Here is a 24,450-nt window from a genome sequence, read left to right on the forward strand (position 1 = left end):
TGAAGAGAACTGTGGGTACTCAATTCTAAGGGAAAATTATGGCAATAATTCATGCAAAAACTAGACTGGGTGTGCAACTCAGTGATAGAGCACTTTCCTAGAGAGTCCAAGACTGTGGATTCAAACCCCAGCACCACAAAAAAGAAGTACAAAAGTTGTGGCAAGTATATATCAATAATCTGTCAATGTAGCAATTGAATAAGCATGGACTCTGAAACCAAATGACCTGGGTCCAAATCCAGACTGCCATTCACTGACTGAATAATCCAGTAAAAGCTTCTTGGTCTCACTATGTCTGTTTCCTCTTAAAAACAGGGATATGTTTTCCTTTTAAAAACAGGATATGACCTACACCACAGTGTTATTGTGAGTTTTAAATAATATGCTAAACATGCTTAGCTACTATTTATTATTGTTGTTATTAATATTATTATTATTTTCCTCCAACGTTTTATTTCCTAAAACATGGGGCAAAAGCAAGACAAAAATAAAAACACCATTTTTTCCATTTACTGGAAATATAACATAAACAAAAATATCTTTTTCCTATAAATACAATTATGAAGAACTCACTATTTTATGGATATTGACTTTGAACCATTGATTCCATGTACAATCTCTAATAATTAGCTTGCTCTTTCACATAAAGTGAGTTAATTACTTCAATTACATGTAAACAGGCCACTCTATTTTAGACTGCAAAACATTAGACATCAAAAATTAGTAATGTACATAAAACTGAATGCAACTCAGTTTTATTTGGGTTTCTGTTAGGAAGCACATGCATATCATCAGCTCACATTACACAAGCAGACCCGTTAGATATGAGAACAATGCACGTTCACTGCCATGTTGAAAGGGGTCCTTACAAATTACCTCAATGATACAAAAAGCATCACAGATGTTATTAATTCAGCTGGTATAAAAGCATGTTGACCCCATTAAAAGAACATGTCTTTCATTTTATTGATTCAAAGAATACCTTTTTTAAATAAAAGGTGTACTTTGAAAGAAATATGAACAGTTTTAAGCAGCTTATTGAGGATTACAAAAAATGATTTGAGTGTATGGTTGCTTACAAAGAGATTATATAAAGTACAATATTTTAGAGCTGGGAAGAACAAGAAAAATCATCTAGACCAATTCCCTCATTTCACCGGAAAAGTGACTCACCTAAATTCCTAAGCCCCTGGTTCCTATCAGTCTTCATCATAACATATAATTTATTCTTTGCATTATTCTGAACTCTATTCTCAATTTTCTTTTAACTCTTTGAGGGAAATTAATTTGGTTTAGATTTGTCTGTCTTCACACAACTCCAGAAAAACAAATTAAGTAATCCCAAATAAGCTGAGTATATTTCTAACACTCAAATGTCAGTAAAAGATATGGTGGACATGAAAGCATTTAAATATGCAATTGACAATAAATTAACATATCTATCTTCCATTCCTTCATATGACTTAATATTTACTCTTGCAGTATTAGTACCATTGCTAACATGTAAATTTGATCTTTCACTATGTCCTTCATTTTTATCTTGAAAATTTGGCTTTTGATTTCAGCTGTGTCCTGGTAAGAAAATCAAGTCAAGCCACACACTTTCACCTCCATAGAGTAGTGTTGGTAGATAGGTAGGTAATTTCACACAGAAAAAAATGACATTGCTTACAATACCATTTTTTAAAGTTTAGCTATAAAAGGGCATAATTGAATTTTGAGCACATAACTTCTAATAAATTTTACTATGATAGACTCTGCTTAGAAATATTTAAGGTTTTTAAATTTAACAGTACACATGTAACATATTAAACTTATTTTTTTTTCTATTTCAAATTAATTTCCTCTAATATTAATGCTTAATATATTCACAATTGATTTGGAAAAGGAAACATCTGTGTTTCTCAAAATCCAGACATAAACACAGAATTTAAAAAAAATTTGGTTACAGTATATATCAGGTTGACAGCAAAATTTTGTTGAAATTTCACACAATTCTTTATGTTAATGTTCAAAAATGAGAAGTCATTTTATTAACAATTATTCTATTCTATGTAAACATCCACTTCATCTTACATATATCAATGTTTTAATGTCCACACATATTAATTTCAAAAAGCAACATGCATAAGTAATAACATGCTGCTACAACCACCTTACCACATCATCTGCCAAAGTTTTTATTTGAATGTTCTATTAAAACCAAAAAGAAACAAACAAAAAAGAAATACCAGTCAGGTAAGAGAAATTCACATATCAAACAAGACAATAGTAAGTTAATGGTTCTCATTTTTTATTTTATAAACTATAGTCAAAAAGAAGTAGAAAGTTTAATATATAAGCAATATATCATTTACAAAAGAAAAATAGCAGCTTAGAGATTTAAAATGAAGGTTTGGTTGGGAGAAGTGGTGATCTATTTGTCTTTAAATATGGATCCCAAGACGCTAAAGCCAAATCTGGATCAGATATCAGTGTCCAAATGAGAAAAAAAACCACAGCAAAATAATAAGTCTTGCAAGTTTTTTCAAAGTTTTTCAATGAATAATCATGTTTTAAACATATCTAATTTTTTTAAATGTACACTATCCTAAATGTACACTTATCCTAAATGTCACATTTAATAGTAGTAATGAAACAATTTTGTCTCAGAATTCAGTGTTACATTTGAAGGATACTTAAAGGACACCTTTATAAATATTCTAAATAAAACTGAATCTTGTGATCCTGTTAATATATGCCAATTTCTCAAAATCTCCCAAGATCTTTTTTTTGTTGTTATATTTGGAATCGAACCCCAGGTGCTTTACCAACCAGTTACATCCCCCACTATTTTTGAGATAGGGTCTTGTTAAATTACTTATGGCATTGCTAAGGTTGGCATTAAACATGTGGTTCCCTTGCCTCGGTATCCTGAGCTGCTAGGATTACAGGCAAGTGCCACCATGCGCAACTGGAGTGCACTTATAATAAAAACAGTCATGCATTGCTTAATGTTGAGGATATGTTCTACAAAATGCATGCTGATTTCATCTTGCAAATAATGTACTACACAAATTAACATGGCCATGACATCACAAGGTGATAAAATTTTATGGGACTGGTCCATATGTTGGTCCATTTTAACTGAAATTTTGTTATAGTATTCAGGACTATACATTGAAGCATCAATTAAGAGATCTAATTGGAAAGCATCAGATTTTTAAAAATGGTCCATTAGGGGGCCAGGTACAGTGGCACATATTTATAATCCTAGTGGCTCATAAGTCTAAGGCAGGAGGATCACAGGTTTGATGCCAGCCTCAGCAACTTAGCAGGGCTATAAGCAACCTAGTCAAAACCTATCTCAAAATAAAAAATACAAAGGGGTTGGGATGTGGCTCAGTGGATAAGCACACTTGGGTTCAATCTCCAGGACAAAAAAAAAAAAAAAAATTAAGCCTTCTGCCCCATTTCATACACTTATTTCTTCAAATTAATATTGATCATGCATGTTCACACCCCTTTTTACTAAGAAAAACAGTCTTCTCAATGGTGAGGAGAATTCCAGTAGGAGTTTTAAGTGAGAATTGTTTGGTCTCAGGATCTCAGGAAATTGTCTTCAAATACCACCAAACCTGTGGCTTTATAAAGTTCAACTTTCCCTAGATCAGCTGGGGTAAATATACTATTATATGGATACCTGTTTTTCTACTTTTGATCTTTTGATTCCCTAGGGAATCTAAAATTCTAACCTGTATACTTTATTTTCATCACAAATCCCAATCTATTGCCATAGATAAAGAAAAGAGGGGGATTATTTATATGAGAATTGAAGCCATTTTAAGAAAGATAAAAGCACCATAGGACTCTGTTAGTTTTCTCTTTAGTTTTTCTAGTGGGTTACAGAAAACTTTAATACACCATGAGGAGCTTCATGATTTCTTGTAACACAAAGTCAGAAAAAGAAGTGTCATCGTATCAAAATTGCCTGAAGTAAACCTTCTACCATCTGAATGGGTGCCTTCTCCACTTGGGACTTTGAGATAGATTATACAGTTCTACGAGTAGATTTTTATTTTGTTTTCTTCCCATCCTTTGGAGTTGTAAACTCAAAACTATAAACACACCTGTATCTCCAAAGCAAGAATGTAAATTAAAGGGAAATATGATTTGCTTTAGTCAAATTCCCTAAGGTGCACAAATGTCAGAAATGCTTCAAATCTGTGTCTCAATTGAATACATGTTGACAGTTTAATGATGGGAGACAAAGATAAGAAAAAAATCACTAGCAATTTTTCCACCTGATCCTAAGGGAAGAGACTGAGTCTTCATCTCCATCCCTCACTATTCTTTTTTGCAATTAACATACTTTGTGTCCACATTAAGCCACATAGTATTGACTACCAAGATTTGGAGAAAATTTGAGATAATCTGATCTAAACTCTCATTTTAAAAAATGGGGGTAACACCTGCATTCCAATTTTCTACATCTAACACTTTCATGTCACCTTGGTCTCTCCCTTCTCCTTCATTCACAACAACCAATCATCTAGCTGTCCAGTCCCACTCTCATATTTCTACAGTTCACAAAGATCTGACTCAAGTCACCATCAATTCTTTCTTAGATTTCTGTATTAACCTCCTAAATTATCTCCCTGTTTCCACTTTTGCTTTCCTACAGTTAATTTTGAACACTGCAGACCAAGTGATACTGTGAAATCCAAAGTCAGACCATGTCACTCTTTGGTTCAAAATTCTGCAATGTCTATTTCCCCTCCTAGTACAAATCCAAGTTGTTAAAATGGCCTATGAGGCCCTGTGGATCTGCACACTGCCCAGATCCCTCTGACCTCACCTCCCACTGCAGTCCCTTCATCCATCCAGCTCTAGCCACACAAAGCACCTCGCTGTTCCCCAGGCAGGCAATAAGCCACAGGCACTGGCTCTTCCCTCTGCCTGGAAGGCTCTTTTCCATTATTCCCATGACTTACTCCTTCAATCCCTGCTATTCTGCCCATCCTATCTGAAATGGAACCATGGTGCTCTCTCCACACACTCCTGTCACTCCTGAACTGCTTTATCATGCTATTTTTCTATTTTCCAATAGGACTTAACATGTTAAACAATTTGTAATTTCCTTTATTATTAACTTTTGTCTTTTTCTCACTAAAAATATGAACTCCACAAGATCAGGGACTTTTCGTCTGTCTGGTTTTGGGATGTACCCTTAATGCCTAAAGCAGTACTTGGTACACTGAAGTGCACTAAATATTATAAATGACTATCGTGCTCCCATTCATAAATATTCAATGCCTCTCCATGACCTATAAAGAGTAATCTCCCAAATAACACATTTTGCCCAAGGCTACATTCTTCTTCTTCCTTCATGAACCCTGTGCTATATAAAACAAAAATTTAAATCCTTTTCCCAATGCATGCTCCATGATGTCCTATTTGTACCTCCTGTTTGTACCTCCATGTTCCCTCTGATCTCAAATACTCATATTGTTAGATAGGTTTCCATTTCTAGAGCCCTTGAATTTAAAATATGGTTCTTAATAAACCAAATGTGGAAAAAAATAAACCAAATTTGGAACCCTGATCAAAAATAATACTGGAAGAGGATTGTGCTTTATTTTAAAGATTTATTTTCCTAACACATTTTCAAGAGTGATAGAATACCCCAAGGCACATAGGAAATTATACTCATGTAAAAAATTATCCCAATTACTTGTGATGGAGAACCATTAAAAAAAAAACACTCTGCTTTTGATTTCTTGATTTATACATTTCATTCAGCTACAGTATGTGTGTGTGTATACATATATAATTTTCTTTAAAATATATATATATATATATACACACACTATATATATAATTGTGCACATTTAATAATATTAGATTATGGATATTTTATCATATATTTCCCTCATGAAAAATGTTTACATAAATATCATTTTATGAATATAATAACATTATTTAGAACTTTTCGTTGTAACACTTTAGGGAGAAAAGAGACAAACATGGTCTATAAAAGATGAAAATCTTAAAGCACATATGAAGAGACTGAGTTTCAGAAGTGGGGATTTTGGGCCACTGTGCATTAAAAATGTATTGAAATCATTGTATAAGTTCCAATTAAATTACCTGCAACAGAAAAGATTTCTGCCACACAATTTTCTTTAAATCTAAGTCAAAAAAGAAAGGTACAAAAGGACTCCATCATAGCAACAAAAACACCACCAAAAAGAAACAACTTCAGATAATTGTAAAGAGCTGCTTTTTGACAAGATTAAATCAGTCATTTTTATGTGAACTGACCTTTAAGACACATGTGAAAAATGGCTGTATTAAAATACATCATCATGAGGGAGAAGATGGCGGCCAGGGGAGTGCATTGCCCCCGTGTGCCGCGTCACTGTGCGGGAGAATGACGAGTCAGGACGGCTAAAGGCTATCTTGTTAGGAATTTCCAATAAAAGTGGGGTGCTCCGGAACCTGGAGGAAGGATTTCCATCGCACGAGGATCGGCTACGGGGGCTCAAACGCGAGAGATTTGTCCGCACGGAGGGTCACGCTGCTTGTTCGGCAAATCGCCCCACGGCTAGAGTCTGCGGCGCGCGCTGGGAAACGAGGAGACAGCGACGCAGGGATACAGCGCTGCAGTTTCTGCGGGCTTCTGCCAGGTGTGCAAGCACCGTACTCAGTGCTGAATTCTGGGTTTGAGACGGGGGAAGGAAGCGGTCCAATTCGGTTCTCCACACCGGTCAGACCACAGAGGAGGCCAGCGGCCACCATCTTGGAGAGCTGACGTCACCATCCCTGTTTTCGACTGATCGCAGCTCATTCAGCCATAGAACAGGTAATTTCAGGCTGCCATTCGCCTGCAGCTTGCCATTCGCCTTCAGGCTCAGTGCTAAATAAACCGCGGAAAGAGCTTCTTGGAGCCTGCTCTTATCAGAGCATGCACCGAGCACGGAGCGGCCGAGTTCCGGCTCCCGGAACTGCTCTGGCCCAGGGCTAAGGAGCCCGCGGAAACTGCTTCTCGGTCCGGGTCCTGCTGAGGGCCGGTCAGGACTCACCCGTTGCTTTGGTTGCCCGGCAAGGGGAACGAAATGCTGCCATTCGCATAGGATACCAACATGGCAGAGATCTGATGTCATCAGAAAGCGGCGGAGGAGAGAACTTCATCAATACCAGCGGCGACATAAACAGTTGGTCTCCTGGTAGGGGGGGTGAGGCACAGACACCCGAGTCTCCTCAATTTGTCGTGGAGCCAGAGGGGAGGAGCCGGGCCGCCGCCAGCGCCCGGAGCAGGCCCAGCGGCTCGCCAGCGTGGTGACCGCGTGACCCCAATTGGAGAGGGGGCGGAGCGGAGCCGCCACCCGCACCCGCAAGGTGGGCAGACCCGCGACCCAGTGGTACATGGGCGTGGTAGGAGGGGCAGGGCAGAGCCGCCGTTCGCGCTTGCAAGGTAAACAGACCTGTGACAGCCTGGCGGGTCAGGCCCAGTGGCCTGCCAGTGTGGTACACACGTCACCCCAACTGGAGTAGGGGCAGAGCAGATCCTTCGCCCACGCCCGGATCAGGCCCTGCCGGTGGGGTGGTCACGTGACCCCAATTGGAGTGGGGGCGGAGCGGAACCGCCACCCGTGCCCGCAGGGTGAGCAGACCTGTGACCAACCTGCAGATCAGGCCCAGGGGTCCGCAGGCGTGGTAGGAGGGGCAGGGCAGATCCGCCGCCCGCGCCTCCAAGGTAGGCAGACCTGCAACAGACCGGCGGATCAGGCCCAGGAGCCTGCCGGCGTGGTACACACACCACCCTAATTGGAGTAGGGGCAGAGCAGAGTCGCCGCCCGTGCCAGGAACAGGCCCAGCGTCCTGCAGGCGGGGTAGTCACGACACCCCAATTGGAGTAGGGGCAGAGCAGAGCCTCCACCCGTGCCCGAAAGGTGGGCAGATCTGCGACCGACCAGCGGGACAGGCCCAGTGGCCTGCCGGTACGACAGACACGTCACCCCATTTGGAGTAGGGGCAGAGTAGAGCCGCCGCCCGCGCCTGCAGGGTAGGCAAACCTGCAACCGACCGGCGGATCAGGCCCGGTGGCCTGCCGGCGTGGTACACTCGTCACCCCAATTGGAGTAGGGGCAGAACAGAGCCGCCGCCAGCGCCCAGAACAGGCCCAGTGACCTGCCGGCGTGGTAGCCACGACACCCCAATTGGAATAAGGAGAGAGCAGAGCCGCCGCCCGCGCCTGCAGGAAAGATACGCAAGCAGTATGAAAAGACAAGGAAAGAAAGGACCACAAGCAATGCAGGTCAACGCAACTTTAGAAGAGGTAACAGCTGCAGCAGATGGAATGTCAGATAAAGAATTCAGGATATACATGCTTCAGATGATCTGGAGTATCAAGGAAGACATTAAACAGCAAAATCAGACAATGAAAGATCACTTCGACAATGAATTACGCAAACAAATCCAGGAAGCAAAGGATCAACTATACAGGGAGATAGAGGTTATAAAAAACAAACAAACAGAAATCCTAGAAATGCAGGAAGCAATAAACCAACTTAAAAACTCAATGGAGAATACTACCAGCAGAGTAGAACACTTAGAAGATAGAACATCAGACAATGAAGACAAAGTATTTCAACTGGAAAAGAACATAGACAGCTCAGCAAGACTGTTAAGAAACCATGAGCAGAACATCCAAGAAATATGGGATAACATTAAGAGACCAAACTTAAGAGTCATTGGGATACAGGAAGGTACAGAGCTCCAAACCAAAGGAATGAGCAGTCTATTCAATGAAATAATACGAGAAAACTTCCCAGACTTGAAGAATGAGACAGAATCCCAAATCCTAGAAGCCTACAGGACGCCGAATGTGCAAAATCATAAGAGATCCACACCTAGACACATTATAATGAAGATGCCCAACATACAGAATAAGGAGAGAATTTTAAAAGCTACAAGAGAAAGGAAGCAGATTACATTTAGGGGTAAGCCAATCAGGATAACAGCTGATCTTTCAACACAGACTCTGAAAGCTAGAAGATCCTGGAATAACATATTTCAAACACTGAAAGAAAATGGGTTCCAACCAAGAATTGTGTATCCAGCGAAATTAAGCTTCAGGATGGAAGATGAAATTAAAACCTTCCACGATAAACAAAAGTTTAAAGAATTCGCAGCTAGAAAACCATCTCTTCAAAACATCCTCGCCAAAGCATTACAGGAAGAGGAAATGGAAAATAACAATGAAAACCAACAGTGGGAGGTAGGACAGTAAAGGGGGGGGAAATAATCAAAGAGGAAAACAAACCATGTTTAGTAACAGAAATAAACAAATATGGCTGGAAGAACAACCCATATCTCAATAATAACCCTAAATGTTAATGGCTTAAACTCACCAATTAAGAGACACAGGCTAGTAGAATGGATCACAAAACAAGACCCAACAATATGCTGCCTACAGGAGACGCATTTGATAGGAAAAGACATACATAGGCTGAAGGTGAAAGGTTGGGAAAAATCATATCACTCATATGGACTTCGGAAACAAGCAGGAGTGTCCATACTCATATCAAATAAAATAGATTTCAAGCCAAAGTTAATCAAAAGGGATAAAGAGGGACACTACATACTGCTTAAGGGAACCATACACCAACAAGACATAACAATCATAAATATTTATGCCCCAAACAATGGTGCAGCTATGTTCGTCAAACAAACTCTTCTCAAGTTCAAGAGTCTAATAGACCACCATACCATAATCATGGGAGACTTCAACACACCTCTCTCGCCACTGGACAGATCTTCCAAACAAAAGTTGAATAAGGAAACTATAGAACTCAATAACACTATTAATAACCTAGACCTAATTGACATATATAGAGTATACCACCCAACATCAAGCAGTTACACTTTTTTCTCAGCAGCACATGGATCCTTCTCAAAAATAGATCATATATTATGTCACAGGGCAACTCTTAGACAATATAAAGGAGTAGAGATAATACCATGCATCTTATCTGATCATAATGGAATGAAACTGAAAATCAACGATAAAAGAAGGAAGGAAAAAGCATACATCACTTGGAGAATGAACAATAGGTTACTGAATGATCAATGGGTTATAGAAGACATCAAGGAGGAAATTAAAAAATTCTTAGAGATAAATGAAAACACAGACACAACATATCGGAATCTATGGGACACATTGAAAGCAGTTCTAAGAGGAAAATTCATTGCTTGGAGTTCATTCCTTAAAAAAAGAAAAAACCAACAAATAAATGATCTCATACTTCATCTCAAAATCCTTGAAAAAGAAGAGCAAAACAACAGCAAAAGAAGTAGAAGGCAAGAAATAATTAAAATCAGAGCTGAAATTAATGAAATCGAAACAAAAGAAACAATTGAAAAAATTGACAAAACTAAAAGTTGGTTCTTTGAAAAAATAAACAAAATCGACAGACCCTTAGCGATGCTAGCGAAGAGAAGAAGAGAGAGAACTCAAATTACTAGCATACGGGATGAAAAAGGCAATATCACAACAGACACTTCAGAAATACAGAAGATAATCAAAAACTATTTTGAATCCTTATACTCCAATAAATTAGAAGATAGTGAAGGCATAGATAAATTTCTTAAGTCATATGATCTGCCCAGATTGAGTCAGGAGGATATAGACAACCTAAACAGACCAATATCAATTGAGGAAATAGAAGAAACCATCAAAAGACTACCAACTAAGAAAAGCCCAGGACCGGATGGGTATACAGCAGAGTTTTACAAAACCTTTAAAGAGGAACTAATACCAATACTTTTCAAGCTACTTCAGGAAATAGAAAAAGAGGGAGAACTTCCAAATTCATTCTACGAGGCCAACATCACCCTGATACCTAAACCAGACAAAGACACTTCAAAGAAAGAAAACTACAGACCAATATCTCTAATGAACCTAGATGCAAAAATCCTCAATAAAATTCTGGCGAATCGGATACAAAAACATATCAAAAAAATTGTACACCATGATCAAGTAGGATTCATCCCTGGGATGCAAGGCTGGTTCAATATACGGAAATCAATAAATGTTATTCACCACATCAATAGACTTAAAAATAAGAACCATATGATCATCTCGATAGATGCGGAAAAAGCATTCGACAAAGTACAGCATCCCTTTATGTTCAAAACTCTAGAAAAACTAGGGATAACAGGAACATACCTCAATATTGTAAAAGCAATCTATGCTAAGCCTCAGGCTAGCATCATTCTGAATGGAGAAAAACTGAAGGCATTCCCTCTAAAATCTGGAACAAGACAGGGATGCCCTCTCTCTCCACTTCTGTTCAACATAGTTCTCGAAACACTGGCCAGAGCAATTAGACAGACGAAAGAAATTAAAGGCATCAAAATAGGAAAAGAAGAACTTAAATTATCACTATTTGCAGATGATATGATTCTATACCTAGCAGACCCAAAAGGCTCTACAAAGAAACTATTAGAGCTAATAAATGAATTCAGCAAAGTGGCAGGATATAAAATCAACACGCATAAATCAAAGGCATTCCTGTATATCAGCGACAAATCCTCTGAAATGGAAATGAGGACAACCACTCCATTCACAATATCTTCAAAAAAAATAAAATACTTGGGAATCAACCTAACAAAAGAGGTGAAAGACTTATACAATGAAAACTACAGAACCCTAAAGAGAGAAATAGAAGAAGATCTTAGAAGATGGAAAAATATACCCTGTTCATGGATAGGCAGAACTAACATCATCAAAATGGCGATATTACCAAAAGTTCTCTATAGGTTTAATGCAATGCCAATCAAAATCCCAACGGCATTTCTTGTAGAAATAGAGAAAGCAATCATGAAATTCATATGGAAAAATAAAAGACCCAGAATAGCAAAAACAATGCTAAGCAGGAAGTGTGAATCAGGCGGTATAGCGATACCAGACTTCAAACTATACTACAGAGCAATAGTAACAAAAACAGCATGGTACTGGTACCAAAACAGGCGGGTGGACCAATGGTACAGAATAGAGGACACAGAAACCAATCCACAAAACTACAACTATCTTATATTTGATAAAGGGGCTAAAAGCATGCAATGGAGGAAGGATAGCATCTTCAACAAATGGTGCTGGGAAAACTGGAAATCCATATGCAACAAAATGAAACTGAATCCCTTTCTCTCGCCATGCACAAAAGTTAATTCAAAATGGATCAAGGAGCTTGATATCAAATCAGAGACACGCCGTCTGATAGAAGAAAAAGTTGGCTACGATCTACATACTGTGGGGTCGGGCTCCAAATTCCTCAATAGGACACCCATAGCACAAAAGTTAATAACTAGAATCAACAAATGGGACTTACTCAAACTAAAAAGTTTTTTCTCAGCAAAAGAAACAATAAGAGAGGTAAATAGGGAGCCTACACCCTGGGAACAAATCTTTACTCCTCACACTTCAGATAGAGCCCTAATATCCAGAGTATACAAAGAACTCAAAAAATTAGACAATAAGAGAACAAACAACCCAATCAACAAATGGGCCAAGGACCTGAACAGACACTTCTCAGAGGAGGACATACAGTCAATCAACAAGTACATGAAAAAATGCTCACCATCTCTAGCTGTCAGAGAAATGCAAATCAAAACCACCCTAAGATACCATCTCACTCCAGTAAGATTGGCAGCCATTATGAAGTCAAACAACAACAAGTGCTGGCGAGGATGTGGGGAAAAGGGTACACTTGTACATTGCTGGTGGGACTGCAAATTGGTGCAGCCAATTTGGAAAGCAGTATGGAGATTTCTTGGAAAGCTGGGAATGGAGCCACCATTTGACCCAGCTATTCCCCTTCTTGGTCTATTCCCTAAAGACCTAAAAAGAGCATGCTACAGGGACACTGCTACATCGATGTTCATAGCAGCACAATTCACAATAGCAAGACTGTGGAACCAACCTAGATGCCCTTCAATAGACGAATGGATAAAAAAAATGTGGCATTTATACACAATGGAGTATTACTCTGCATTAAAAAATGACAAAATCATAGAATTTACAGGGAAATGGATGGCATTAGAGCAGATTATGCTAAGTGAAGCTAGCCAATCCCTAAAAAACAAATGCCAAATGTCTTCTTTGATATAAGGAGAGTAACTAAGAACAGAGTAGGGACGAAGAGCAGGAGAAGAAGATTAACATTTAACAGGGATGAGAGGTGGGAGGGAAAGGGAGAGAGAAGGGAAATTGCATGGAAATGGAAGGAGACCCTCAGGGTTATACAAAAGTACATACAAGAGGAAGTGAGGGGAAAGGGAAAAATAATACAAGGGGGAGAAATGAATGACAGTAGAGGGGGTAGAGAGAGAAGAGGGGAGGGGAGGGGAGGGGGGATAGTAGAGGATAGGAAAGGCAGCAGAACACAACAGACACTAGTATGGCAATATGTAAATCAATGCATGTGTAACTGATGTGATTCTGCAATCTGTATATGGGGTAAAAATGGGAGTTCATAACCCACTTGAATCAAAGTGTGAAATATGATATATCAAGAACTATGTAATGTTTTGAACAACTAACAATAAAAAGTTAAAAAAATAAATAAATTAATTAATTAATTAAAAATATTGTATCTAACTACAACTAAAAAATAAATATTTTTTTAAAACATGGAAAAAAAAGAACTATGTAATGTTTTGAACAACCAACAATAAAAAATTAAAAAAAAAAATACATCATCAGGGTTGAGGTGCAGCTCAGTGGTAGAATGCTTGCCTAACATGCATGAGACCCTGGGTTAAATCCTCAGTGTCACAAAAAAATAATAAATAAAATATAATTCATTTTTATTTACAATAACAGTGTTCAGGGATAAGCTCTCAAATTTTATCCAAATTTATATAGGTGTATGCATCTCTTCCTCACACCACATAAAAGTAAACATCATGGATTTTTACTCCTATGTACAACCTATAGAGCTACTATGGAGTTAAAAATATTTACAAGCCAAAAGAAAAAAATGACCCCCAAAATCTTTATTAGAATCACACCCTTGAATTAAAAGCACTGATTAAAGTCATTTTGGTAAGTTTTTATTATGCAAATCTAATGATAATAGTCATTACAATAAGGGCAGATTGCACCAATAAGTATATTGACCATACATTTTCATTAAAATCAACTCTGGTAAAGCAATCAGATTGTGCATTAGTGAAACAATCAGAGTTTATTAAACTTCACTTATGATCAGCTATATTAAATATAACAGTACAGTATTATGTGAGTATTGTATGATTATAAAAGTATCACTCTAGAGCCTCAACCCCTTAAGAATAAGAGAAACGGCTGACTTACTTATAAACTCTAATGCTGTAGTTCTCATTGCAATGTGAGAGATCATTATTCCAAGAAAATTAAGTTTTAATTTTTTCAATCAGCCAGAAATGAACAAAAACAGCAAGATGTAAAGATTCAACTCTCTTATGGCTAATGTTACATGCTAATACAATGTTTTATAAACATTGTGCAATTACTCTAGTACCACAGAAATTGGACAACTAAATTGCATATAATTCAAAAGTCTCATCACCAACTCAAAAACTTAGTCACGCTCTTTGACAATTTTCTTCTCTTTAAAGAAAATCAATAAGTTGGCCATTATAACAAAGATGAAGGGTCAATTATTTACCCAGCTTTAAGTTTCATGCTCTCCAAGAACAGGGGCAACAGGACACAGGAAAAAAAAATACTTTTAACTCAACTGAACAAATATTTGAGCATCTTCAAGGCACCTGTTCAATGCTGGGCGCTGGGAATACAATGGTAAACAAGGTACGCATGTTTTTCTCCTATGGAGGTTATAGTTTAGTTGAAGATCAGAGAAAAGAAAGAACAATAACAATAAAAAGATTCTGAGAGCTCTGATAAAGCCTCCAAACATATTCCAAGTGAGAAAGACCTCGAGGAAGGTGATCAGTATCAACCACTGATCCAGGGTTTGATTCCTCTGGACTATATCCCTGCCCAACACCTATCCAGATCAGGGACAGTCACAAAAGGAGTACTTACTATTCAAAGGTCTACCTCCAACTTTTCAGATCCTAAACTATGGACTTTAAAAAACAGTAAGAGCAATCAAGACAATCCAAAGCCATTCAACCACCTGGTAACCAAGCTGAACATTCTGTGTAGACATTCAAATACTTTATTATAAAGAACTATGCATTAGTTGAGTACTGCTCGGTTGTATCTTTCACCAAGAAAGATATCTATCATGTGATTTTTAGAAGCAAGTTCAATGTAGAGGTTTGGTTCGAAGAATGACTGGAGGAAAACAAATTTTAGCTTTCACAATCATTGAAATATTTACTGCCTGTATTTAAAATTATCCCAAAACACTCTTTCATCTACTTTCTGACAATAAGGGTCATTTTCAAATACCCGTATATCATCTCAGGCACTTCTGTCCTCTATGACCATTAGCAATTACGAATAGATGTCAGATCAATCAGCAGTGTGCTAGGCACTGGGAATTTAAAGATATGGCCCTATCCCCGAAGTATTTTGCCTAGTAGGTGAGAAGATGAAGTCACAGACATTAATTAAGCCCCAATCCAATTCTTCACCTTAGTTTGTTATCGTTAACACCTCAAACTATCCATTTCATCATTTTAGTAGAGCAATACTTCTATATTTTTGCAAACATAAGCATACCATCTCAGAAGCACTGTCAAATCAGAAGCCTCAAAAATTAACCCAACAGAGTTCTTTGCTAATACAAATCAAAATTACTTTCACCACTTTAATGACACACAAAAAAATCCTTTGGGGATTTTTCCTCCCAACATGCTCTTACATCTTATAAAAAACAAAATATTTATGTTCAAAGGGTCAAATATGACATCACAGTACAGGGCTTCAGTTTTCTTCATGAAGCAATAAGCTGTTAAGTCACTGGATTAATTTTGTTAATCTGTCAAAACAACATATGCTCAATCTTAAATGAACTGCCTTGTCTTATATAAATTTCAATGTTGAACTTCAAGAGGGGTGACTATGATAGGGAAATCCAGCAGTCTCTTCTGCTTAACAAGAATGATCAACTCCAGGACTATGGGTAAATGGTTCAGGAAATGTATGCTTGCCACTTAGGTCTTTTAAAAAGTTCACACTAATGAATTAGAGGAAATTGCTCAGTACCTGAATTAAATACAACCAATTGCAGGAATCATCCAGATTTTTAAAAGTAGTAGCTTCTTCTAAAGGTATACAAATAGTGTTTGTATGTTTTTTACTAAACCATTGCAAAGGGGGAAAAATGTTTGGACATGAAAGTTCTTCTTAAGTCTATGAATTGAAAAAAATGAAATAAAATAGAGTGAAAAAGAAAGCTAGTTTTACACAAATACACATATTTATAAACCTGGCATAGTACCCAGTACATAACAAGATACTCTTAGACAAATGGGGCTTAATATTTAATAAATAAATTTCTACCTTCTCTGTTTGAACAAAAAGACAAATTAATCAACCAAACATTAATCAAATACCAGCTAGCACTTTATGCCATATAGAAGTGTAAGGTATAATTCTTCCTTTAAAGCTTTTACAACATAACCAAGGAGTAAAAACTAACCACATAAAAACAAATAGATAAATAAATGAATGCTAAATTATGAGGTTCTAAGGTACGTCACTTCTCTCTCTCCCTTGGCACTATCACATTGTCCTGTCTTCTCATATCAAAGCATTAACCACTATATGAAATAACCTTGTTCATTATTCACTTGTTTGGGTTCTGGGTTGTAGAAAACAAGTTCCCTCACAACAGAGGCCTTAACTGTCCTATTCACTTTCTGTTCTCTGATAATTAGAACAACAGCTGGCACATAATACCTATTCAAATACTTGGTGAATAAATTCATATAAGTACAATAAGAATTCAGAGAAGAAACAGATAAATCTAGCTTCATTGAGAAACTATATAAGAACTGTACTTTAACTGTTGGGCAGAAATAGAGGGAAAGAAGAGAAGATGTCAAACACCAAAAGAATTACATTAATATTTTGTTTCAGGGAAGAAGAGAGGGGGATAAATTTTGAATATATATTGGTGGGGTCAGATTACAGACAGTCTTGACACCTAGGAGGAGAAGTCTAGACTAAATTTGACAACTACTGAGGGTCCTTAGGACTTTGGGATTCACAGAAAGACATGAAGAAAGTGTCATTTTAGAAAGCTGACTTTGGGTAGCACAAGACCACAATGTTTCCATGAAACTCTTAAAGCCAGATGTGTTTTAGAATTCAGAATGTTTCGTAGTTGAGAAAGGACTATGGTATGTGTACCATATATCACAAAACACACTCAATGAGATCTGGGGTAGCACCTGCCACAAATGCATTCAAGTTAAGCAGTAAAACATGAATGTTCCATCAAAAAAGGATATATAGAAACTATAAATATCCTCAAGTAGGTTAGGGTTAGTGGCCAAATTATAAAAGTCTGTTTTCAGAATTTTCAGAACTTAGAATTTCAGAAAAGGGTTGTGGACCTCTAATGTTCAGGACTTATTAGAGGAAGAATCAAAGGTCTAAGAGAAGGCTCCCAGAAATCATTAAATTTGTTCTAAACAATAGCTACCATTTACTGAGCATCTACTATGTGCCAGGTATTATGCTAAGAGCTTTACATGTATTGCCTCATTTAAATCCTCACAATAATGCTATGTATAGGAATATGCCACCCTGGGGAGGGAAAGGGGGAATACTGGTAAGGAATACTGGCTGAATTATATTGTTATATCATGTGTATTCAAATATGTAATAACAGATCCCATAATTATGTATAATTATAATGCACCAATAAAAAATATGGGGAAAAAGAGGAATGTACTATCCTGTGCTTTGCCTTAGAAAACCAAGATTTACAGTCATTAAGTCATTTGCTTTAAGTCCCAAAGATAATAAATTACACATTTGGAATTAGCATTTAGGTCTGACTACACCAGAACTCTATAATCTCTATCTACATTCTGAAATCTATGTGCAAGAGTCTTTATCAGGACATATCTGGCTAGAATTCAAGCTCTTTTTCAATCTTGGCCATACCATGTGCTCTTTGCTCTGCTATGTGTGACCTACCCACCCCTCCCACCCTCCTTTCTTCTTTATCTGTCCATCTGCTATTCATCCTTCCTACTCTCAGCAAATTTTACATTTGTGCTATTATAGACTCCCATAGTTCCTGAACTCTCCCTTTGCAACACATTCCAATTATCAAATTATATTCACCTATCTATATGGGCCTTTCCTGCTGTACTGTAAACTCAGTGTAGTAAGGACTGGATCTCTCTTAGTCCCCAGTCTCCTCAGGGTTTTTTATAGTAAGAACTCAAATCTGTGATGCTTGATGGAATGGGGCTGTGGGGGGAGGAGGGAGACAGAGCGAAAAAGGGAGAGATCCAGTTATGAGATGATAAGAGCTCAGACTGATGGTAGTAATAGGAACACAGAAGACAGTATATGTAATTTTGTTTAAAATTACACTTGTTATTGAAGCAATGTACCAGACATGTGATTGTTGTTTGTATTAAATAGAGTAATTTAAATATCTGTTGTTGTGATTACTATCTTCACAACACACAAATAACCTCTAAATGGCTATGATTATCACTCTGGAGATACTTCACCTCACAATGACTTGCCATGTATGTACTTCAAGTAGCTTTTATAAATAACCACATCATTTAGTTTTCTGATGTAGCTGCAAAATTAATCTGACAAAACAAAATGATTCACTCCTTTAAAAATTCAAGAGCCTATATCACCTAAAACTGAAAATTATACCTGAGTTGTAAATAAGGTTTTATTATAACATACTTTTTGTAGGGAAAAAATACACAAAAGTCAACCAACAATTTAAGTTAATTTCAATATCAGTACTTTTAACTGTTATTCCTGAATTTGCAAACAATCCTCAATTCAGGTGTGAGTCATGTCTAAAAGTTCATTTGAATAGTAGTTGTTCATCTCTTGGAAAAACATGTTTCCAAAGGTACAACTCAGAAAAATGGTTTCCAAACTAAAAGTAGGCAGCCTTCTATCCATGGAAAATAAAAACAGCCTATATGGACTTATATAGGACGAACTTAAAAATAACTAAATATTCTAAAAAATATTTAAAACATTAAAACTTAAGCAAAATACAAATATATGATAATAGGTAAAATGATTATTTTCAGAAAACTTACAAAGGGTTTGAGAGAGAATGTAGTATTAACAATAAATTATTAAATTTTGCAAAATTCACTTTTCCCACTTTGGGGAAAAATCCTGAGAAGTAACAACTCTACTAAAAGCTTCTGTCCCATACTATTCCTTAATTAAAAACAAAAACAAAAACAAAAAAAAAACCTTGGTTTTAATTTGGTTAAGGGATTCTTTCCTAGGATAGGAACAGAAACTCTGTCAATAAGTAAACAGAAAACATGTTACAGGAAAAAAAAATGTCATAGCCAACACGGTGGCACATGCCTATAATCCCAGTAGGTCAGGAGGCTGAGAGAGGAGGATTGCAAGTTCAATGCCAGCCTCAGGAACTAACAAGGCTCTAAGCAACTTAGTGAGACCCTATCTCAAAATAAAAAATAAAAATGGCTGAGGATGTGGCTCAGTGGTTAAGTAGGCCTGGGTTCAATCCCTAGTATCAAAAAAAATGTCATTCATGCCACTGTATTTTATAACTTTTATCATCATGAATTAACAGGTAGTTCTAATTTTCTGACTTTTTTATGATTTTAGGCAATGTAACAATTATATTAATGTTTATTTGGATAGTCCTCAATTTCTTCTACATTAATTCTGTGTTGTTGTTTTTTTTACAATGAACCCTTTAAGTTATTGAATAACTGAAGATAAATAAGAACTGCAAATAAAAATCAGTAAGTATACTTGCTCTTGAAGCATCATGTGTAGTATATAATCACTATCAGTTACAATATAAAAAAAAAATGAGCTCGTCCCTGTACCTGCCAAAGAACTAACACAATGACCCTTACACCTGTGCAGGTCAAAGCAAACAATTCAAATTTTCTTCTTGAAAAAATTATATATATATATGTATATGTGTATATATATATATATATACATACACACATATACACACACACACACACACACACACACAGTGAATCACCAAAATATCTTGGTCAGTAGATTTTGAGATAGAAAACATACTTTTTTTTTCTTTTCACCTAGATTTTAAAACACCAGTCTTATACATCAATATATAGATCAGAGTTTGCATAAAGTCAGAAGAAAATAAAGAGGCTATTAACCTCTTTTACAATTCTTGGACTTTGCTGATGGCAACAAAGGCTTCTGACCAGCAAAATCAAGCCCTTTCATAGAAACTCCTGAAACCAAAAAATATAGAGTACATCTATATTACTACTTCAGCCATATTAATGTTGCCAATAACACTCAGTTTGTATGAGAAATTCTCTTTGATGAAACAGAAAGTCTGAGTTCTGCAGCATAAATTTGAGAAGGTCTAAATTTATTATAATAGTGTCTGTCGAAGTTTCTATTTTCCTCGCTGCTGAGTAGTTTGGTTTTATAACACTTTGGCAAATTAGGGATTAGGAAGGTTGAACTTAAAAGTTACTATGCAACTGACAGAATGATTTATCATCAGTAGATCACTGAAATACAAATATAGATGTGCTTAAACATTTATAGAATTTTTCTGGCTCTGTTGTCAGGAATTCTAGCCCTAAATTAATGTACCAGTACCAGCATGATAGCCAAGATTTTTACAAAATTCCTAAATTGACTTCTCTTCAAGTACCATCCTATTTGCTAATAATGGTGCTCTTATTCTAAACAAAGTGAAATATGGTATAAAAACTAGAATTAATACTAAATAAGTTCTTAACAAATAGCCCAGATTTAGCTTGTGAACTTAGTTCGGTCACTACATTTTCCTAGAGATCCAAAGTTCTCAATGACAACCAAATTCCCAAATCAGCTTTTGAAAATTTTTTTAACCTATAATACTTCAGATCCACACCTCAAGTAAGCAATATTCTAACTCTGTCCTCCTTTGAAACATTTTCTGTAGAAAATATACATTCTGACTCAGGGTATAAAAAAAAAAGCTTGATTTTTCTTTTTTGTAGGCAAGGCTGGCTGCATTAACAGTGGTCCACAAGAGGACAGGAGAAACCACTTACTTCAGTTTAAGAGTTCAAAGAGTAACACAGAGGAAGACAACTCTCTAGATTAACCTCCTTGGGTGTCTTAACTGGGAAACGGGGCAATTTGCCCCTTCTGTTAAAAGAAATTGTCCTGGGATCCAAATCCCTTCATAAACACTGCCTCTATAGCACTTACATTGAATTTGTTCAAGAGCTTAAGAACAAATTTGATCCACCAAGTGAAAAGTCTCTTCATTTTTTAGATAGCAGTTGAACTCAGAATACCTCAAATTTCACAAACTATACATAAGCAACCAGCCTAGTTGAGCTTTAAATAGTAAACATTTAATGACCTCTTCCTCTTTAATAATACCATAATAGAATGTGCTAAGCATTTTGTTTCACAAAAAAGTGCAGAAATGAGACCATATGTAGATCCAAACCAAGGTAGTATCTAAACATGAACATGTAACTCACAAACATCGAAGGGGTGACAGGTTTAAAATTCTGAAGTCACCAAGAGCCAGCAGCACAGACTGCTTTACTGATTACAGTATGCTTTAAAGAACCTGGAAATGCCACAAAATTGGTATTTTTTATTACTCCTACGGTCCTATTTCAAACCTTAATTATAGTATTTATCATAGTATATAATTTCCCACTACAAAGTATGAATTTCTTGAGGTAGAGCCTGGATCTCATATAGTTTGGGATATGTTACGTAAATTAGGCAAAGATGGCCTCTGTATATTGATCAGCCCTATGCTATTTACTTGTTCATATCAGGCTAAGACCCATTAGCTCAAAGCCCACATAAGTGAAATGCAAACTTCTATACAGTCACTTGTCTTAAGTGTAGCCCAAATAAACCAATTTGGGGGCATTAAGAGCCTGCCTAGTTGGCATATACTGCTGCAGCTAGAAAGGAGCATGTCAAATAAATATAGTGGAGGAAGGGAGGAAGGAAAAAGAAGGAAGGGAAGAAACAGAAGGGAGAGGGAGGGAAGCAGAAAGGGAATTAGTGAATAAATGAATGAATGATGATAATCTCTTTAACTGCCAAATTATAGAAGGGAATACCAATCAGGGAATGGTATTAATTTATAATTTGTATACTAAAATTGAAAAAAAGAAATTAAAAAAGCTAGACCTAAAGACAAAACTATCAATACTATAAGCACCAACTATGTGCCAGGCACTGTTCTCAGTGCTTTAATTAAACCTCACAACAAATCTATAATATAGGTATTATTCTTATTCCTGTATTTTTGATTAGCAAACCGAGGCACACAGAGGTTAAACAAAACCATTTTATTTTTTTTAATTTTTTTATTATTAGTTGTTCAAAACATTACAAAGCTCTTGACATATTTCATACATTTGATTCAAGCTTATTATGCTTGAATCAAAACCATTTTATATAATGTTCCCTGACTTATATGCAACATAACTGTGCCAGTCAAAGTAAGCAGCAAACACAGTGCTAGGGTATGGTGTGACCCATCATAGTGTACAGGTGGAAGCACTTCAGCATATTCATAGTTCCTTAGTTGAAAAACAATGAAAGTTTCTAACCAGACATCTTAGATCATTTACATAATTTACTTTCAGAATTTAAACAAGAGCTATAGAGCTCAAAGGTCACATGCCTCCCAGATCACTTCCTATGAACTTAACTCGTGTAACTTAGCTTGTATATAAAGCTGTTGAATTTATTTTCTGACACAGACCTTTGCAGGCATTCATTAATCAGCACTTGACTAGCAGACTACAAAATAGTCAGTAAGCAATAAATGCACCCTCATAAGCATACATGAGAAGAGTTTTCCATGGTATTTTTGTGAAAAAAAAATATAGAAGGAAAATGTCATGAAATAAATACTAATGATCTCTGTAAGATGATTTTTTCTGAATTTGCATTAAAAACATTTATGCTATTTATTTCAATTACATGACAAGAAAATTAGGTCTTCCATTCATATACAATAAATCTTAAAAAAGATTAAAAACCTTTCTGAGGGCTGGGGTTGTGGCTCAGTGGCAGAGCACTGGGTTCAATTCTCACCACCATATATAAATAAATGAATAAAATTTAAAAAGGTTCATTGATATCTAAAACAAAACATTAAAAAAAGAAACTTTCTGGGCCAGGCATGGTGGTACATGTCTGTAATACCCGAGACTCAGGAGGATGACACAGGAGAATCAAGAGTTCAAAGCCAGACTCAGTAAAAGTGAGGCACTAAGCAACTCAGTGAGACCCTGTCTCTAAATAAAATACAAAATAGGGCTGGGGATGTGGCTCAGTAGTTGAGTGCCCCTGAGTTCAATCCCTGGTACCAAAAAAATAATAATAATAGTAACCTTCCTGGTTTTTTTGCTTTCATCCACCAAAATTTAGTTCCAGCATCATATAAAATAAGCATAAAATAAGTCCCTAAAGGACTTCAGAATTTCAATATAAACTTTAGAGAATGCCAATAATGAAGAATTCATTCTCTTTCTTAGACCTAACTTTATTAAACAGAAGCTTCCCTCAAATTCCAGCAAGAAGGTAGAAGTACAGACAATTGTCTAGCTAACTGGAATCAGGAGGGGAAACCCAGGATAAAATGAAGTCATGTGTATAATATGCTACTAAAAAGGTTCCTAATCCCTACATCCCATGTGTTTTAATTAAGTCATTTTAGGAGAGAGTTTCAGGTGGGGGGGATAACTGGAAGTGAAAACAAATAAGACAGGATTACTTCAGAAATATTCATTTATAACCTAGTAGTTTATTGTAAGCCTTCTAGAAGTACATTTATCATGAGTAAGATCTGTCAAATTGAAGAGTTTTCTGCCAAAATCCACGTTGACGTGACCATCCAGCATAAATGCAATGTTTGTTCTTATTGAACAATGACTTAGATTTTCTTCTGCCTTTTTATTTCCATGCCAGCATGACCAGTGATAATGTTTTAGCTTAAATAATACACAAAGTTAAACTAATAAAATAATCCTCAAACTATACTCTATATTGTAAGCATTATAACAAGGTTTTATATGAGTTTTTACAATAATCAAGGATAAACATTTTAAATATTGTGCCATGAGGCAAAACCTGCTTACTAGAGAGCATAAACTGTAATGTTACTGTTAGCTAGACAATAGTCCCCATTATCTGCCATTTGACTCCAGTTTCAGTTACCAGCAAAAACTAGTTATTTACATTGTCTTGACCCTTTCAAGAAACAGAAGGCATAG

The 24,450-nt window shown here is 36.6% G+C and overlaps 1 protein-coding gene across 10 annotated transcripts in view; it reads right to left on the minus strand.

Moving 5' to 3' along the window:
• Diaph2 (diaphanous related formin 2) overlaps window positions 1-24,450 on the minus strand; it is an 831,690-nt gene that overhangs the window by 776,499 nt on the left and 30,741 nt on the right. For 9 of the 10 annotated variants that reach the window (XM_048797310.1, XM_048797302.1, XM_048797304.1 and 6 more), the window contains exon 2: window positions 2,161-2,193. The exons of the other annotated variant lie outside the window; for it this stretch is intronic. In XM_048797310.1, the coding sequence (XP_048653267.1) occupies window positions 2,161-2,193 (33 nt within the window). The remainder of the gene's footprint in view (window positions 1-2,160; window positions 2,194-24,450) is intronic. 10 annotated transcript variants of the gene reach the window in all.

The sequence above is a fragment of the Marmota marmota genome, unplaced genomic scaffold (genome assembly GCF_001458135.2).
Source record: "Marmota marmota marmota unplaced genomic scaffold, marMar, whole genome shotgun sequence".
NCBI lineage: Eukaryota > Metazoa > Chordata > Mammalia > Rodentia > Sciuridae > Marmota > Marmota marmota.